This window comes from Hyla sarda, chromosome 11 (genome assembly GCF_029499605.1).
Source record: "Hyla sarda isolate aHylSar1 chromosome 11, aHylSar1.hap1, whole genome shotgun sequence".
In the NCBI taxonomy this organism is placed as follows: Eukaryota; Metazoa; Chordata; class Amphibia; order Anura; family Hylidae; genus Hyla; species Hyla sarda.
The window spans coordinates 40,017,203-40,036,778 of record NC_079199.1 but is presented as its reverse complement, the minus strand read 5'-3'; the positions used below and the strand labels follow the sequence as shown (position 1 = coordinate 40,036,778).

General features: G+C 42.6%; 1 protein-coding gene across 1 annotated transcript in view; it reads right to left on the bottom strand.

Annotated features, from left to right (window-relative positions):
- Positions 1-2,922: 2,922 nt before the first annotated feature.
- The window catches only part of ATG14 (autophagy related 14), a 39,310-nt gene continuing 22,656 nt past the window's right edge, over positions 2,923-19,576 (bottom strand). Inside the window, exons 4-10 of the mRNA XM_056545305.1 lie at positions 18,727-18,808; positions 12,492-12,729; positions 10,583-10,812; positions 9,048-9,165; positions 7,047-7,137; positions 5,057-5,142; positions 2,923-3,879 (exon numbers count right to left, since the gene is read on the bottom strand). Coding sequence (XP_056401280.1) covers positions 3,573-3,879; positions 5,057-5,142; positions 7,047-7,137; positions 9,048-9,165; positions 10,583-10,812; positions 12,492-12,729; positions 18,727-18,808 — 1,152 coding nt within the window. The 3' untranslated portion in view covers positions 2,923-3,572. The remainder of the gene's footprint in view (positions 3,880-5,056; positions 5,143-7,046; positions 7,138-9,047; positions 9,166-10,582; positions 10,813-12,491; positions 12,730-18,726; positions 18,809-19,576) is intronic.

Below are 19,576 nucleotides of genomic sequence, written 5' to 3'. Positions count from 1 at the left end.
CTGGTTGGGAAACACTGGCGTAACTCTGTTTTATTTGTTTCCACCACTGTCTCACATTCCAAAATCCATAGTCAGATTACCTGAACATCACCTCCACACATTCTTTAGTCAGTAAGTGATAGATAAAATCAATGGCGATGGGAATGCCGCCGATCAGCTCTCCAGGAAGTTGAGATTTCTAGGGCACGAGACACCTGCCCGGTACCTGCTGCCTCAGTGGTGTCACTAGTTCCTGGTGACTGCTCCCTTTATAATAACATTACAATAATTCATGGAAATGCGATCACACCAAAGCACATAACAAATAAGCCACAGTCACGTTGTCTCTTATCGTAGGTGGAAATAAATACTTTATTGCCCAGTTAAGCATGCAGAGGCATGACGTGCCCATGTCACACAGTATCAGGACAATGGGAATAAGACATACTAGCAGTTTACATAGCACCGACAAGCCAGATTTGTTGGATAGAGCTAGGCCTGTCACACTTCACTGCTCCGACTATAGAGGAACTACATTTACTCTAATGCTTTGAGTTGGGGGTGAAAAAGCATTATGGGAAATGTAGTTCAGCAACAGAGGGATGCAGCAACCTGACTGACCCTTGGCTGATGTTCACAACCCTGAGTGCTGTACCTAAGGGTACGTTCACACTACGTAATTCCCACGGAATTCTGCAATCGGGATTCCGAGGTGTGAAGTTTAACATCAGCGTGAATGGCTCTGCCGTGAGACCCGTTCAAAGTGAGGAATTTCAGCGGCGGACAATTCCGCCACTGAAATTGTTCAGCGCAAAGAAAGAACATGTTCATAGCCATCAATAGTGACTGCACAGTGTCGGTCGGCGGCCGGCCGAACAGAATCTCTGCTTGTGGAATTCTGCGAGCGGAGATTCCGCAGTGTGAACATACCCCTAAGGCTGGGTTCACACCACGTTTTTCAAATATGGTAACCGTAAACGGTTTTCCGCAAAAAAACGTATACGACCGTATCCGAAACCGTATGCATAGAGAATGCATTGTAAACCGTATTCCAAATGTTGTGTACGGTTGCATCCGTTTTGCCTCGGATACGGTTTTGCCGATTTTTCAACCGTAGGCAAAAACGCTGTCGACCACGTTTTTTGCCTCTGGTTGGAAAACCGTATGCGAACCGTATGTGGTTCTTTTAACATTGTTGTCTATGGGAACCGTACACAGAATTTCAGAATACGGTTGCACACGTTTTTTCTAATCCGTTTTTGGAGTTGACACATGCGCAGATTGGAATTTCAATAGAACAATAGTAACTTTATTAAATTGCTGGAAAACTAATTCCAACAAAATAGCAAAACCGTTGTCAAAAACTGATGCAAACGGATAGAACCGTATGGGGAAAAACCGTATACGTTTTAATTTGGAGTCATACGGTTGTATAAGGTTGCATACGGTTTTTGCCATACGTTTTTTAGCGGAAAACCGTATACGGTAACCGTATTTGAAAAACGTGGTGTGAACCCAGCCTAAGACAGAAGATTGATGTGGTGCAGCCTTAGCACTCTGCACCATGTGCTACAATGTGCCTATGGTTTCAGAGGACACAGACAAAGAAGGTATCTACAGATTTACCATAGAGAACTATCTTCCCATCGCTGTGAAACATGATGCTAGTCGCAAATTAAAGAACATCTAGAAAAATAAAATCAGATCCTCTGCAAGAAATTACATATTGGAGGAGGGTTAAAAAAAAAAAAAAAAAAAAAGGAAATTAAAATGATATTTCCCATCATCCCCCACACTCCACATATGTCTAATATTACAATGAGCTGGGAATAAGGCACCAGTCCTCATGGGCGGGACATCTGACCACTTACAGTGATATGGCACATGACTCCTCCCACTAGGGGAAGAGGCAGACACCAAAAGACTTGTGGTAAGTTAGGAAATACCATGCATGGCAGGCCTGTCACTTATTCATGCCTGGGCAAATTATCAGGATTTTTTTTTTGTGGGGGGGGGGGGGGGAGGGGCACTGTACAATTTATTAAAATTTCTTAAAATATTACAATTTTGTTTTTTTTACTTTCCTCATTCCTCTACAAACCCAATGTAGTTTTCAGAAACACAACCATAAATGCATTCTCCAGTATATAATAAAGACAGCATGAAGTAAAAGTCACACAGCAACAATATACATATAAAAAAGGTGCTTAAAGCAACCAATATTGACCAAAAGTAAAGTGGGTTCCATGTAAGAGAGGCCCACAAATGGCTGCAATGAAAACAAGACCTGAGGTGGAGGCAATATGAGAGTGTAGTGGATGGAAAAATAGAGGCGGCCATTTATGGGTCCATAGTCTGACCCTATAGTCTGACTAGTGAGCACTTGTAATCATTTTGATCCGTGTCATAAAGAATAATGGAAAGGGTATAATGTTATTCATACAAGTGCCTGTATGTAACACCCACTATTGTTTCTGTTCTGAAGCAGTGGGGGGAGGGGGTCCAAGTGTTACAGATAGATAACATGGATATGTCCACCTGGATAGGACCTAACTGTGGTTATGCAATGTATCCCTTTTTTCATAAAAAATAATACAACCTTATTTGTGGAGCTGACAGTCTCACTGACCAGGGGTTTTGGGATGAAGGATCTCCAAGTACTTGGCCAAATGCAAATGGTTTTCCTAGGTTATTATTAAGCAACTACTTCCTCAATCTCTTCAATAGCAGCCTTAAAGGGGTTCTCCATTCCTAGACACCTTATCCCCTATCCAAAGGATAGAGGATAAGATGTCTGATTGTGGGGGTCCTGCCGCTGGGGACCCCCCACGATCTCTCCTGCAGCACCCCCGGTCATCTGTTGCATGAAGTTTGCTCCGTACACCAGATGACAAGCAGGTGCTGCAGCAGAGATTGTGGGGGTCCCCAGCGGCAGGACCCCCACAATCAGACATCTTATCCTCTATCCTTTGTATAGGGGATAAGATATTTAGGGGCAGAGTACCCCTTTAAATGTGGCTGCAATATGAAGCATCAATCCCCTTATTTCCCTTAGGTTGGCTGCTATATTTGCATCGATCCTGTTATCCAGGGCTTATTCTAAGAAGTGCTTTCTCCTTCGTATTCAGGCAGCACAAGTATAAAGCAGATGTGCAGCATTCAGACTAAAAATCAAAGCAACATTACAGATAACATTTCACAATTGTCTTCTATCAGATGGGAGGAAGGATGCCCTTTATCATGACACCATCATAAATGGTACAATAAAATCAATACAATACGAATCCCTATTATATATTTAGTGCAAATCTGTTACTATATATTCAGTGACAGGAAAAGCCTTCTATATGTATACAACTCCTGGGCCTGGTGTGGGTGGGCAGCACATCTGTCCAGAATGTACAGAAGAGCCACCGATTATAAAACTTAGCAATAAATCGGTGTCAACATAAAAAAATTCCATCCATGCACAAAAAGAAAAAAAATGCCTATATAAAGTTTGTTCTCGGCCATAAATCAAACTGCTTATCTTGCCTGTGTAAAAAGTTAGTGAGAGAAGAGGTAATGCCATGTGTGTGTCCTTCGGAGGCACATCAGCGATGTCCAGTGTATGCCTTAAACCAAGAGGTGACGGAGGCCGCGGCAGAGGAGATCATCCCCCCGGCACTACTGCTGGCGATGGGCTGAGACATCATGGTGCTCTCACAGTCCTGCATCTCCAGTGGTTGAGAGGGAATGTCACAAAATTTAGGACTTGGCAGATTTTCCCAGTCAGTGCCGAGGTCTGTTTCTTCATCGCTTATGTGCTCATCTCCACTGTCATCGCTCTCGCCAGCGCCACTGGGATCTACGAATTCCATGGAGTCCTCAAGATCAGCACTGATTTCAAAAGGTCCGGACCTACAGAACAGAAGGTAGACAATCGTATCTGTGTCTGTCACTATAACAGAGTGTACATGTGATGTCACTGCTCCGACAGGAACAGTGTCATCGAGATCCCCCCATCAGACATCTATGACACAATCCAATCTATAAGGTAGAAAACCCCTTTAAAATCCCTGTACTGTCAATTGCTCTTGCACAAGCTAAAACTTCAACTCCAATAAGAAGTACACATCTGCTGTGCATCCATTCATGTACATCAAAGAAGTACTCCAGTAAAAAATATATTTTTTTCATATCAACTGGCTCCAGACAGACTTTACAGATTTGTAAATTACTTATATTAAAAATCTTAATCCTACCAGTACTTATTAGCTGCTGAAGTTGAGTTCTTCTTTTCTGTCTGACCACAGTGGTCTCTGCTGACATCTCTGTCTGTCTCAGTAACTGTCCAGAGCATTAGAGGTTTGCTATGGGGATTTTCTACTCTGGACAGTTCCTGAGACAGACAGAGGTGTCAGCAGAGAGCACTGTGGTCAGACAGAAAAGAAAAAAAACTCAACTTCAGCAGCTGATAAGTACTGGAAGGATTAAGATTTTTTTAATAGAAAGTAATTTACAAATCTGTTTAGCTGTTTAAAGGGGTATTCCGGGCAAAACAAAGGATAGGGAATAAGATGTCTGATCGTGGGGGGGGCCCACTCCTGGGACCCCCCCCCCCCCACGATCTCCCTGGATCACCCGCATTCTATGCAGGAGCTGCGTCTCCAGTTTCGGGAACCTCCAAGTTTCCGGAACGGGGACGCGACATCACGCCAAACCACGCCCCCTCCCATAGACATGAATGGAGGGGGCGTGGCATCACGTCCCCAGTCCCGGATACCTGGAGGTTTCCGAAACTGGAGACGCAACTCCCGCATAGAATGCTGGTGCTGCAGGGAGATCGCGGAGGATAGGGAATAAAAAAATTTTGCCCGGAATACCCCCTTTAACTCTGAGGCCAGTTCATATGGAAAAAAAATAGTTTTGCCCCAGAATAACCCTTTACATACCAGCTGTTACAGTGCGAATTAGCTATGAATTAGTTTATGTTCCAGTGAGCAAAGGATCATACACACACTGTGCAGACACAATGCTACAGTCTTTCACTACTGTACATTGAGAACATTGAGGAAAGGAAAAACTTCAAGCTTACCTGCCCAGGTTTTCACTGTCTGGACTAACCAAGTACATAAGATTCCTGAGCGTATGTAGTGGATGGAGCAGATCCAAGTCCACGTGCTGCGGGTGAGACAAACAGTATTGTTATACAGCCTCACAAGACAGACTCCCTTTAAAACCTTTATGTCAGTGTTTTTACAACCAGGGGGCCTCCAGCTGTTGCAAAACTACAACTTCCAGCCTACGGCTGTCCAGGCATGCTGGGAGTTGTAGTTTTGCAACAGCTGGAGGCACCCTGGTTGGGAAACACAGCTTTATGTACTAGATAAGACACAAACAAAAGCTTAAACATGAGTAAGATCCAGTTCCTAGTGAATGGAAGCCCTGGAGGCCACTAAAGTGCCACAGATTTCTCTCCGTAATTGCTCTCCAAACCCTTGCAACTTGACTGGCAGGTCTGGAGTTGAATTTCCATAGGAATCAATTATGATAGGGAACAGGGCTTGGCTACACCTCCATACTTGTGTGACCGAATAAAAGATCATATTTTGGGGGTATCTGACTGATAGGCTTGAAACCCTGGGTATGTGTAAACTTGTTTTTGTCTGACCTATCCAGTAATGGTCGAGGTTAAAGGGTTACAATCATTCCGACTGGCAATATACAGTTGAAACTAAAAGTGCAATCCTGTTGCCCGAGAATAGCACCAAAACTCACATGATCAGACGAACTAGAGATGGATGGACATAAATGGGACATCAGGCAGTCCGTGTGAGCACATGAGTTTTGGGACTAGTCTCCACACTGACGGCAATGTAGTCCACACCAAATTCTTCCTAAAGAATGATCATGTTCATTCCTTCGGCGGAGTCTGGAATTAGAATTTTTGTGGCAGAAATTTCCGCTCGCTGCAGCAGAATCCCACTGCAGACAACTTCCCCTTCTGTATGGTCGATGGGACCTTAAAAAACCAGTTCACACCCCTGTTTTAGCAAATACTTGCATCGCCTGTGAAATATCATAGGGCGACTACTCTGTTATTCCTTCTGCAAATGCACGACTAGATTAACAACTATGCATTGCTGTTATCAATAAGGTTTGTCCACATACAGTACAGCACTGGTTCCCAACCGGGGTGCCTCCAGCTGTTGCAAATCTACAACTCCCAGCATGTCCGGACAGCCTTCGGCTGTCCGGGCATGCTGGGAGTTGTAGTTTTGCAACAGCTGGAGGCACCCCGGTTGAGAAACACTGCAATACAGTCTTGTTCAGTCTTGTTTGCACAGTAGCAGAATGCATAGAGACACACATTATTGACAATGGGAATGGAAACTTCCGGCTGTCTATTTATTCATACATTATCAGGAGAATTAACAGGAACTGCCCAATACAGCTGTAAAACAAGAGAATTTAGAATTGTGATTCTCTTCCTTTTGAGGGCTGGGGTAAAGAAGAATTTACTAAAACAGACATGTGGAAATAAGCAACGGGTCCGCGGGTTTATTGCACACTTTGGATAATGATATATACAAGTTGGATTATTCTATGGACAAGGGTTCCTATCTATACCTAAACAGTCACTAAATAAACCCCATGGACACTTTAACCCATCTAGGACACAGGGCGTACAGGTACGCCCTGGTACTTAAAAACCCAGGGCGTACCTGTGCGTCCTGAGTCCCGTTAATGGGGTTTAATCCGTTCTCACGAGCGGAAAACGGGTTAAACCCAGTGGGTACCAGTTGCTACAGGCAGCCAGGACCCACGGCTAATGCCGGGCACCACCAATCGGGCCGATGCCCGGTATTAACCCTTTAGACACCGCGATCAAAGTTGATCACGGCGTCTAAAATGAAACTAAAACTATTCCGGCAGCTCAGCGGAGCTGATCGGGACTATCGCGTCAAAAATCATGATGTCAAAAATAGGCTTGGACTTAAGGGGTTAATGTGTGTTTGGCCATTGATTTACTATTCCACTCACTATGATACAATGATAACAATAGGACAAACAATGATACAGACCTGAGAAAAGCACAGATAGAGAATGTTGGAGTTCAGCTTATTAACTGCTCGATTAAATTTCCACCGATTCAAATTCTCTCCACAAAATTCACTGTAAAAATCCAGAAAGAATATGGTAATGTATATGGTTTTAGTGTTATGTTGGGTTTGCTTAGTAACAAGAAGGGATCAGCTATTCTTTCCTTCTCTACTACCTGAACACTATGGTAATACATCTTCTCAAATTGAAATCTTATGTGGAGAATGCAGAGAGTATGGTCAGCTCGCCCCACATACGCCCCACTGCCGCACGGACCGGTGTGGACATCCACCGCAGGGAATATTAGAAACAAGGAAGACCTGTCCAGCACAGTTGTTCAGATAAACGCTTTTCTTTATATGAATCAAACAAAACATATTCAGAACGTGCTGAAATAGGTGACGCGTTTCGGTCAGATTATCCAACCTTACTCATGCCATGTATGGACACTTCTTCCTTGTTTCGAAAACTTATGTAGATCTATTAGGGTCCCATAGTCAAAGGTTTTATGTAGCGAAAATACTGCGCCTGAGGCATTATGTGCAATTTTTTTTATTTACCTAAAGTTGTTTTCCCAATATTAAAACTTAGGCTGCTTTCACACTGTGAAATAGTTCCGTTTAGGAACTTCTGCCAGAAGTTCCGTCACTATATCGGCGAAACCCGGCCGTTACAAAACCCCTGGCGGCTGTGACTAAATTGCATTGCAGCCTATGGGGTTGCATGCAGTAATTTTTCCGCCACGATGTCCCGTCACTATATAACGCCCGTAATGAATTACGGGCATATACGGGTGCAAACGGGCAGTTACAAAACCCCATAGGCTGCAATGCAATTTAGTCACAGCCGTCAGGGGTTTTGTAACGGCCGGGTTTCGCCGATATAGTGACGGAACTTCTGGCGGAAGTTCCTAAACGGAACTATTTCCCAGTGTGAAAGCAGCCTTACCACCTATCCACAATATAGGGGATACGTATATAATCAGTAGCCGTCAGACCCCTTGGACCCCCCACCACCATATTACGGTATGTTCATACATTAGTAAAAATGTGCGGAATGTACATTCTGTACATTTGTAAGTTCCAGCGGGGGCTAGGACTGTTCGAAAATGCGCCATCTCATAGACGGCAATGAATTTCCAAGCCAAATATGCAGAAAGAATAGACATGTCTATGCTTTCTGCGGACACCGGAATTGGGATTTCTGCTGCAAAAACATCTGCCGCGGAAATTTCACCATGTGCACAATGCAGCAGAATCCTATTGAAATCAATGGGATGTCAGTGCAGAATATTCGGGTGGAATTCTGCACAGACATTCTGCTGTGTGAACCTTCTCTTATGGGACTTTTAAAGGGGTATTCCAGGAAAAAACTTTTTTATATATATCAACTGGCTCCACAACGTTAAACAGATTTGTAAATTACTTAAATTAAAAAAATCTTAATCCTTTCAGTACTTATGAGCTTCTGAAGTTAAGGTTGTTCTTTTCTGTCTAAGTGCTCTCTGATGATACGTGTCTCGGGAAACGCCCAGTTTAGAAGCAAATCCCCATAGCAAACCTCTTCTAAACTGGGCGTTTCCCGAGACAGGTGTCATCAGAGAGGACTTAGACAGAAAAGAACAACCTTAACTTCAGAAGCTCATAAGTACTGAAAGGATTAAGATTTTTTAATAGAAGTAATTTACAAATCTGTTTAACTTTCTGGGGCCAGTTGATATGTATATATATATATATAATATATATATATATATATAATATATATATATATATATATATATATATATATATATATATATATATGTATATTTAAAAAAAAAAAGTTTTTTCCTGGAATACCCCTTTAAAGATAAATGTGGTTGTACTCGGCTATCTTCAGGAGTCTCACTACTGGGGGGTATTGGGCACTTTCTAAAAATAAAACTATAAAGCCATACTAGACCAAAAACCCAGGCTTTTTCCTACCGCAGGGTATATACTTGCCTATTATAAATCTTTCTTGGAAGGTTGACATTTAATATGTGCGAAAGAGTGTTAACCAGCTGAGTTGCATAGCATAATGCAGCACTGATCGTGTACGCCGGGTTGTTGTGTTCCATCTCTGCAAAAAAAAAATAAAAAATGAAAAGATGACCAATATGTTATAGAAGCTCTTCAGAGTTCCCCATAAGCATGCCAAATGTACATACATAGATAAAAAGAGAAAAAAGGAACACAATAGCGCCCCTGGTGAAGTACGTTAGGCACAGGTAGGGAGATGCTGGTAATAACACTCACCCTGTGGTGTTGCGCTCAGAGCACAACATCTGGTATCGCATGTATCATAGAGTGGGATCCTGCAGCTTGATTCCCCCGATCCCAGGCAGCGTCTGGTCCGGTAATAGTATAGGCAGCAGAAGAAACAAAAACGGAACTTATTCCAAGCGCCAGATCCCTTGAGGTAGTCAGTCTAACAAAGTAGACCAATTTCAATAAAAGATAACATTTATTCCAAGCATAGATCAACGCGTTTCAGACCCGAAACAGGCCCTTCATCAGGAGAGAATGCAGGTCAATGTCTCTTCCCTGTCCGGCTGAGGCTCTGAGGACAGCCTGTCCTCAGAGCCTCAGCCGGACAGGGAAGAGACACTGACCTGCATTCTGTCCTGATGAAGGGCCTGTTTCGGGTCTGAAACGCGTTGATCTATGCTTGGAATAAATGTTATCTTTTATTGAAATTGGTCTACTTTGTTAGACTGACTACCTCAAAGGATCTGGCGCTTGGAATAAGTTCCGTTTTTGTTTCTTCTGCTGCCTATAATTGTACATACATGTCACTTTAATAGAGCAGGAGGAATAAGCAGCTGCTAACCACCCCCTAGCACCACTTATCTCCAGGGCAAATTAATCAGATCAGATAATTGTTTACTCAGGGTTTGCCAAGCCCCATAAGAAGGTGGATTTTTTTCCATATAACTTGTCAGTAACAACTAAAAAGTAATGTTTTTCAACAAGGGTGCCTCCAGCTGTTGTAAAACTAAAACTCCCAGCATGCCTGGGGCATGTAGGGAGTTGTAGTTTTGCAACAGCTGGAGGCACCCTGATTGGACACTTGTCTATGGTCTAGATCAGTTCATTTCCAGATACAGATTTGCATCAATCCAAACAAACCAGTGACAGTACTGAAAACATAGACTATGTTCACACTGGTGTCTCAGTTGTGTTAAGGTGTCCATTGTTCTGGGAGGGAGATTAGTGCTCAAGTCTGCATTACTCATGCTGGAAAAAGCCCCCCGAGGCTCCTAACACCTGTGTGAACAGAGCCGGATTACTGGATTATTATATATATATATATATATATATATATATATATATATATATATAATTTAGACAATAGCTCTTTATGCCAGTCCCTGATATATAAATGTTTGTGTTATGAGAAAACCATGGCCTTATGATAATGCTTGAGTATCACACGTTATAAAATCCATTAATTGCTGAATTAACATTTGTACATCCACGTCCATCGCAGCCATTACCAGGTCCTGGTGTTGTCTTCTTTTCCTCCACCCAGTTGTAGTAGGCAGAGTAATCGCCATTATTGGGCAGAGTGATCCAGGGTCCGGCGATACTAATGCTGGTATCTCCATTGTGATCATCACACACCCATCTTCCAGAAAGGTAAGTGGTTCTGCGGGCTTCAGCCAACTTGCTCACAGTGCTGGAGGTCATTGCATTGTCGTTCTCAAAAGAAACGTCGGCGGGATCCCTGATAACACAGACATAAAATGTGTACATGTTAGTGATAAGATTCTTTGGTTTTTATCATTCTAGAACTGCAATGTGCAAGTCAATGGGTGCATTAGATTCTGGACACAAATTTCATAAACAATGGACCCTAAAGGGGTTTTCCTACAGCAGGCTTTGTGGATCAGACAGACACTCTAGAACAGTGTTTCCAACCAGGGTGGCTCCAGCTGTTGCAAAACTACAACTTCCAGCATGCCCGGACAGCCGAAGGCTGTCCGGGCATGCTGGGAGTTATAGTTTTGCAACAGCTGGAGGTGCCCTGGTTGGAAAACACTGCTCTAGGCCAATGTTTTCCAATCAGAGTGCCTTCAGCTGTTACAACACTACAACTCCCAGCTTGCCCAGACAGTCTTTGGCATCCAGGAGGACAGCTGGAGGCATCCAGTTGGGAAACACAGCTCTACAATAACTGCTGGGGCCCTCACAGATAACAATTACCAGTGAATGGGAAGCAGTGACTATCAGCAGGCATCCTATGTGGCTTTCCAGCTGCTGTCCCAGATCGCTCTTTCTGGCTTTCTCCGCTCCCCTGGCCTGTTTTCAGCACCAAAGGGTAAGTTACACGATTTGCATAACTCCCATAGACTTTAATGGGAATTTCGCAAACGACATAGCCCCAATGTTTTCATAACTCCTGGAGTTCGGTAAACAGATTATCTTGCCATTTGCCCAACTCCTATTAAAGTCTATGACAGTTGTGCTCAGGGCTTACATTCGAGCTTGTGGTAGCGAGCGCTGAATACACAACTACGCAAACCATGCATTGACTTACCAAGCGGTTAGAGTTGTTCCGTACTTGAGATTGCACCTACATACAAACCTATGTACCTATATAAATAAGAATGACTGACGAAGCGGTTGAGTTGTGCCCATACCCGCGTATTTGGGCACGCCTATAGAGGGCATACCCTATGGTGAATTGATAAGAATAAGGGAGGGTTGGGAGGGTACTTGGAACCAAGTACGCCCCGCCTGTATGTTGCGGGGGCGTTTTATAGAGGTGCCCCCTGCATGGCCCCGCCTGTAGGTGCGGGGGGCGTGGGAATTCCTACTTATGTAAATTGCGTAACTTCCCCGATTCGCCAGCTTTCTTGAACACCTCCGGCGCTGCAAACAGGCAGGAGATGCGGAGAAAGACGGAAGGGGGCGAGCCGGGACAACCACTTTTAATGTGCACCAATAATATCAGAGGTCATAGTGTTAGGGCTTATGCACCTGGCTGTATTATGGGTCAGTTTTGCCCAGATCTGTATTAGACTTGCCATACAGGTACATAGGGTTTCTGACTCTATCAGAACATGTCACAATTTTTTTTCTATCAGACTGCACGTGTGCTGAGGTATTCTCCTTCAGGAGTATTGCTTCTAGCCAGTAATACCTCTGCATTGCTATACAGGTACAGTGACACCATGTGGGTTTATACTAAGAAGCTGTACCGCCTCCATGAACTACCCTACAGGCTCCAATCGGGTCGGCAGGACAGTAACAAGACAATGGAGCGGTAGCTCGTCTTGTCAATGGTGGACATGGTGGAGGTGCCAAAAGGACTGAAGATTTTATATCAGTGATGGCACCAGATGGAAGCTACTGAAGAAAGTGTCAAAGTGGAGACATCAGAAGCCTATAACTTGTGGTTACCTTGTTATATTTCTCACTTCTCCTATGGGAAATATCACTGAAGTCAGCTCCAGAATATGTGATCGTCGGAGGCTGGCCAACTCTGCGTGCCGACTCTTCAGATCTTTGTTCCTCTTCTCCACTACCACGCTGAGCCTTTGGTTCCGCCTCTGTATCTTCTCCTTCTTCTCCTGATGCCTTTGACTCCTGAGATAGATTTCGTGGTTGTATTTTTTGGACTTGGTAAGAAGTTCGGAATCTTTGAAGAAAAAGAAAAAAAAAGAGTAGTTAATATGCACATGAATGTTTTCTCTTGGCAAAAACAGAATCTAAGCCAGAGTTTCCCGACCAGGGTGCCTGCAGCTGTTGCAAAACTACAACTCCCAGCATGCCTGGACAGCCGTTGGCTGTCCAGGCATGCTGGGAGTTGTAGTTTTGCAACAGCTGGAGGTTCACTGGTTGGGAAACATGGATCTAAGCAGATAAAAGAGCTAGACTATAGGTTTAGGACATTATATGCCATATAGAGATCACTGACTTTTATTCTCCCCCGTCAATTCTTACATCACATATGTGGGTTTGTTGTGGTGCCGCTGGGGACTGAACGCTAAGGTATGTCCACATTAAGTTTGTTTCACATGGATTTTAGCACATATTCATTTTAATATATATATATATGTAAAATCTGGTGGCAATCAGACAACGAAGTTTCTACACTGCCATTCAAAACCAATGCCAAATAATAAGGCTGATTACAGCTCCTGGAAAAACAAATAAATAAAGAAATAATAATAATAAATCCATAAGAAGAACTAAGGGGCATGTCACATGTTTTTGGATAGAAATGGCGAAGATTTTGCAGCAAATCTGCAGTGGAAATGCAAGATCCAGCTTCTGTTTTCTGCCGCAGAAAGATGCTCTGGATTTTACTCTATCATGGTGCTGGGCGGTATAACGGTTCATACCCAATACCGGTGTGTTTTTTGTTTACGATATAAATTTTTCACATACCGCAATACCGTTTCCATAGCAACCAACTCCAATGCGTGATGGCGTAGAGAAATGTCCGGCCACACAGCATCACTGGGAAGTGTAGTCCGAGCCGCACTGAACTGACTGTGAGGAGCTGGGGGGGACTACAACTCCCGGCGGGCTCGGGAAACTAGAGCAGAGCTGCGAAGACATGGAGAAGAGTTACCTGGCGGCCTGACCGAGACCCCAGGTACCATGGTGAGGACCCCGACCACCTGACATTATACTGAGGACCCCCCCCGCCCCGCCCCGAAATACCGTTAAATACCATGAAGCCGCCACAACTTAGAAAAATATCGTGATATACATTTTTGGTCATACCGCCCAGCACTACTCCATCATGTGAACATAGCCTTAGAGATTGTTTCCACTAGATATTACAGCTGATCACTGGGGATCCAGCAGCAGGACAGAGTGTTCTTTCTTAGCTTTTAGTCAGGGGTTCCTTTTTACAAAAAGGGATTGCCTATTATGGAGAACCTAATGTTATACAAGGACTGTGGTTTAAATGGTCACTCTCAAAACTAATTTTTGCTATTGCACTCCTTGTGGTAAATAAAAAATTATTTCTAATATACTTTGGTAAAAAAAAAAAAAGGAAATTTTCTATGTTTTATTTGTGCTTAAAAAAGCTCAAGAGCACATTTTCCCCCATCTCATACACAGACTTAGGACCGAGGTCCAAACACAGAAAGTGCAGCCTGGAGTGCTGAGGGGGGTGTGTCCAACCAATAGCATATGGCAGTTAAGTGTGAGAGGAGCTATGATTGGATGAGGCTGGACACACCCCCTCAGAACTCCAGGCTGCACTTCCTGTGTTTGGACCTTGGTCCTAAGTCTGTGTTTAAGATGAAGGAAAATGTGCTCTTGAGCTTTTTTAAGCACAAATAAAACATAGAAAACTTTTTTTTTTTTAAACAAAGTATATTAGAAATATTTTTTATTTACCATTTACCACCAGGTGTGCAATAGCAAAAATTTTTATTTTAATGAGAGTTACCCTTTTAAAGAATTGTCTTCTATGGAGAACCTAATGTTATAAATGGACTGTGGTTTAAAGGGACTTTCTACTACGGAGAGCCTACTGTTATACAAGAATTGTGGTTTAAAGAGTACCTGTCAACCAAGAACCTCTGCTCAAATACTATATCGTCCAATTAAAGAAGGGGGACTAGGCTGCCCAAACCTTTTAAAATATTATTACGCTTCCCTCTTAACCCAGGTTCAGAGATTATGGCATAATGAAGTGGGGATGCACTGGGTAGTCTTGGAAACTGAGCTGATGGGGGGAGTGCCCCCTGGGTTAGCATTGTGGGTATCAGCTTTATTAAATAAGAAAATGGGAAGGGATGTTGCGACGGTTGTCGCGGGTTTGGAAGCATGGCGGTACGCGTTGCAACATCAAATCCTAAACCCATGCATATTGGAGAATGTTCCACTGGCGGTAGTCCAGTTCCTTATACCAACAACAGATTTTGCTGCCTGGATGAAAAAGGGTATTTTAACACTAGGAGATATTGTGGGGGATACAGGACTGCTGCCATTTGAACATATCACAAAAAAATTTGAAATCCCTCCAAAAGACTTTTTTAAGTATTTGCAGCTGCGACATTGTGTCTCCTCTTTTGATTGGAGAATTGAAGTAAAGTCAAGATACAATGAGTATTTCTTTAATAATAAGGGGGGTAGAGGTGGGATATCTAGATCATATAAAGCTTTACAACAAACAGAGCCCAAAATAATGAATTTTCAGGTCAAATGGGAAATTGACCTAGGGTTTTCTATCTCTGAAGAAACATGGTCGGGTATCTTTACTATCCCAGTCAAGTTTTCACATTGTCTCTCCCATTTGGAGTCATCACGCAAGTTACTATATAGGTGGTACCTGACCCCGGTTAAAATGGCTAAATTCAATATAAAGAACTCTTCGGTTTGTTGGCGGTGTAAGCTGGGGGTGGGTACATTAAAACATATTTGGTGGGATTGCCCACATATAAAAAGGTTTTGGGATGAGATATATGAATTACTGAAGCTATTGTGGGGTGAAACTATGGATATTATCTGGGGGCCAGGAATGGCGTTATTATCATTGGGTTTGAATCACCTTCAACCGAAATATTCAGTGATAGCCTTCCATGTACTGGTTACAACAAGGGAGGCAATAGCCAGTTGTTGGAATAGCCAAACTCTTCCAAATATAATTTCCATTGTTAGAACATTGAGACAAATATGTATTATGGAGAAATTAAGATTAAATAGGATTGTAAAGGATAAGTCAAAAGACAAATGGCAGGAGATCTGGGAAATTTTTGAAACCCAATTAAATAAGTTGGTGTGAACCTCCCTAAATATTTGGGGTGAACTCTGGGTGTGAGTGGAAAAGGGAGGCGGAAGGATGGTTGGGTGAGAGGGGTGAGAGAGAGGGAGAGATTGTAGGATGTTGTTAAGTAGAGGTTTGGTTGTTTTGAGTTTTATTTATGTATATGTGCGATAATTGTATCTTGAAAATAACAATAATAAAATATTATAAACACAAAAGAGAACCTGTCACCAAACTAAAAACTTTTAATATATTGGTTCTTATGTAATTATCAGACACTTTTCTATTTACTTGCTGTAAAAATTCTCAACCTTTATATGTTTTTAATGTGATTGAAAAAACGGCCTCTAGGTGGCTCTGTTCTGTCCCTTGCCGCAAGTCAAACAGTTAGTTTGGTCTCCTCCTGGCCTGGCAGGAGACCAAACTCAGGAAGTGCTTGCGAGGCATGGCGAGGCACAGCTCTCACAGGCTTCAGTGGCGTCACGCCTGCTGGGGAACACCCACTTACTCCTCCCGGGAGCTCACACAATGTGAGTAAGGGGAAAGGTATGATGCAGAGCTTTATAAAACTCAGATTTTAGTTTTAAAGGGCAGAAGGGGTGTTAGGAGTAGTTAGGGCATATAATCAGAGTGAGTTTAGAAAATATAAAACACAGAAGATCCGTCTCACAAGGTGATGATCCAATGTTACTTTATTCATATTCCAGCAAACAAAGTCATATAAAAGCAGGACTAAAGCGTTTTGGACGCCATGTCCTTAGTCACTCAATATAGTGGCATCCGAAACGCGTTAGTCTGCTGTTATATGACTTTGTATGCTGGAATATTAATAAAGTAATATTGGATCATCCCCTCATGAGCCGGATCTTCTGTGTTTTGGATTCTGTTGGGGAGGGGCTCTGCAAGTTGCAGGTGTGGTGAGCTGTAGTGTTGAGCGGCATAGGCCATATTCGAATTCGCGAATATATGGACGAATATTCGTCATATATTCGCGAATATTCGCATATTCGTAATATTCTCCATTTATTTTCGCATATGTGAAAATTCGCGTATGCGAAAATTAACATATGCGAAAAGTAGCATATACAAAAAATAGCATAAGCATGTCATGTGGTGTTACATGACATGTTTATTGTGTCACTTTTTCATGCATCTCCTCCCTTTTGTAGGTTTTTGCCCTAAAGCTTTGTCTTTTCAAGAACTAGGGGGAAGATTTATCAAAAGTGGCGGAGTGCAGATTAAAAATGGAGCAGCGGCCCATAGCAACCAATCAGATCACTTTTATTTTTCAGAGGCATATTTTTTTTTTAATTAAAAGGGGTTATATCCAAAAAGTTAAACAGATTAGAAAATGACTTCTATTAAAAAATCTTAATCCTTTCAGTACTTATGAGCTTCTTAAGTAGAGTTGTTCTTCTTTGTCTAAGTGCTCTCTGATGACACGTGTCTCTGGAACTGCCCAGTTTAGAAGCAAATCCCCATAGCAAAAGCTCTTCTACTCTGTGCAGTTCCCGAGACAAGCAGAGATGTCAGCAGAGAGCACTGTTGCCAGACAGAAAAGAACAACTCAACTTCAGCAGCTGATAATTATTGGAAGGATTAAGATTTTTTAATAGAAGTAATTTACAAATCTGTTTAACTTTCTGGAGCCAGTTGGGTGGGACAGCTGGCAGCTGAATAAGCGTACAGTGAAAGCTATCTGAGGTGTATGGCCAGCTGTTATCTCATGCACTGGCAGCAGAACTGTGCCCACTTTATGTTGTCGCATAGTGGTCACTAAAACAGGAAGTCAAGCGGTTGCTAATAAATCTGGACTGGACATGTCATACAGAATACAAATACGATCGTAAATTTTTTTTTGACAAAAACAGCCCTGCACAGATGTATTATACCCATAATACTATGCTTCTGCATTGACGGCGGTGGAGTGAGGCTTTGATACATTCTCATAAAGCGATGCTATGCGCATTTCTACTTAAACTGATTTGCCGCCCCCATCGAAGCAAACAGATCCGATGTTTATTTTAGCACAGATAAATATTTGAGTTGACTCTTCGGTTAAATGAATTTAGAGACATATAAAAAGACATTTTCCACTATTTCATCGGGCAGAGAACTTTCCACAAGTTTGAGAGTGTCTGCAAATAGTCATTCTAAGGCAGTGTTTCCCAACCAGGGTGCCTCCAGCTGTTGCAAAACTACAACTCCCAACATGCCCGGACAGCCAAAGGCTGTCCGGGCATGTTGGGAGTTGTAGTTTTGCAACAATTGGAGCCACCCTGGTTGGAAACACTGTCCTAGAGAGTGTCTGATCCACAAAGTCTGCTGTAGGAAAACCCATTTAGGGTCCATTGTTCATGAAATTTGGCTGTCCGGGCATGCTGGGAGTTGTAGTTTTGCAACAGCTGGAGCCACCCTGGTTGGAAACACTGTCCTAGAGAGTGTCTGATCCACAAAGCCTGCTGTAGGAAAACCCATTTAGGGTCCATTGTTTATGAAATTTGGCTGTCCGGGCATGCTGGGAGTTGCAGTTTTGCAACAGCTGGAGGCACCCTGGTTGGGAATCACTATTCTAAGGGCTAAAAAATATAGGACAATAGGCTTCTTGTAACCTCCACCCTTCAAGCTTCTGGGCCGCAGAACTTTTTCCAGGCGTGCTAGCATTGCGAGCCATGTTTGTAGAGTGAACTGGGCCCGAGTTTGCTGATATTAAAATGCTTGTTGAACAGCACTACATCTACTGCACTACATCTATGCTGCAGGAGATACAGCTGACCATATGTTATATACTATCCCTACATGCAGGTAAGGCTTCCTTCATGTTCAGAATTGCCCAAAATGTTTCTATCACGGACAAAACTATGTTATTCCGGATGATCTGGCGTACAGCCCAAAACAACTTACTCTTTGCAATCTCCTCATTCCCGTTCCATATGCTCTGCTTCAGCTGTTCAATCCGCATCTTGCAAGACATGATCTTCCATTTCTGAAAGAGAAGATTCTACAGTCACAATAGGACTCCAGCGCTGAATAGGAGTTGCGGCCATTTAGAAAAACATTCGACATGTCAAAAGTTATGACCAGTTGGGGAACTGCAGCAAGTGCTGGCGCACACTTTACCTGGCTGTATCTAGAGATCATTGGGGGTCTCAACTGTTAGACCCCATCTGATCAAAAATGTCAAACATGTCAAAACTTCCTCTCTATGGCAGTTATGCATTAAAAGGGGTACTCCGGTGAAAAACTTTTTTTTTTTAAATCAACTGGTGCCAGAAAGCTAAACAGATTTGTAACTTACTTCTATTAAAAAATCTTAATTCTTCCTGTACTTATTAGCTGCTGTGTTTCAAAAAGAAAACAGAGAGCTCTGTGTTTCAAAAAGAAAATAATTTCTGCTGTAGTATTCGGCAGCTAATAAGTACAGGAAGGATTAAGATTTTTTAATAGAAGTCATTTACACATCTGTTTAACTTTCTGGCACCAGTTGATTTAAAAAAAAATTAAAAATAAAAAGTTTCCCCCGGAGTACCCCTTTAACCCCTTAATGACCAAGCCCATTTTCACCTCAAGGACCAGGCCAATTTTATTTTTGCGTTTTCTTTTTTCCTCCTCGCCTTCTAAAATCCATAACTCCTTTAGATTTCCATGTACAGACCCATATAAGTACTTGTTTTTTGCGTGACCAATTGTACTTTGTAATGAAACCTCTCATTTCACCATAAAATGTACGGCGAACCCTAAAAAAAAAATTTTT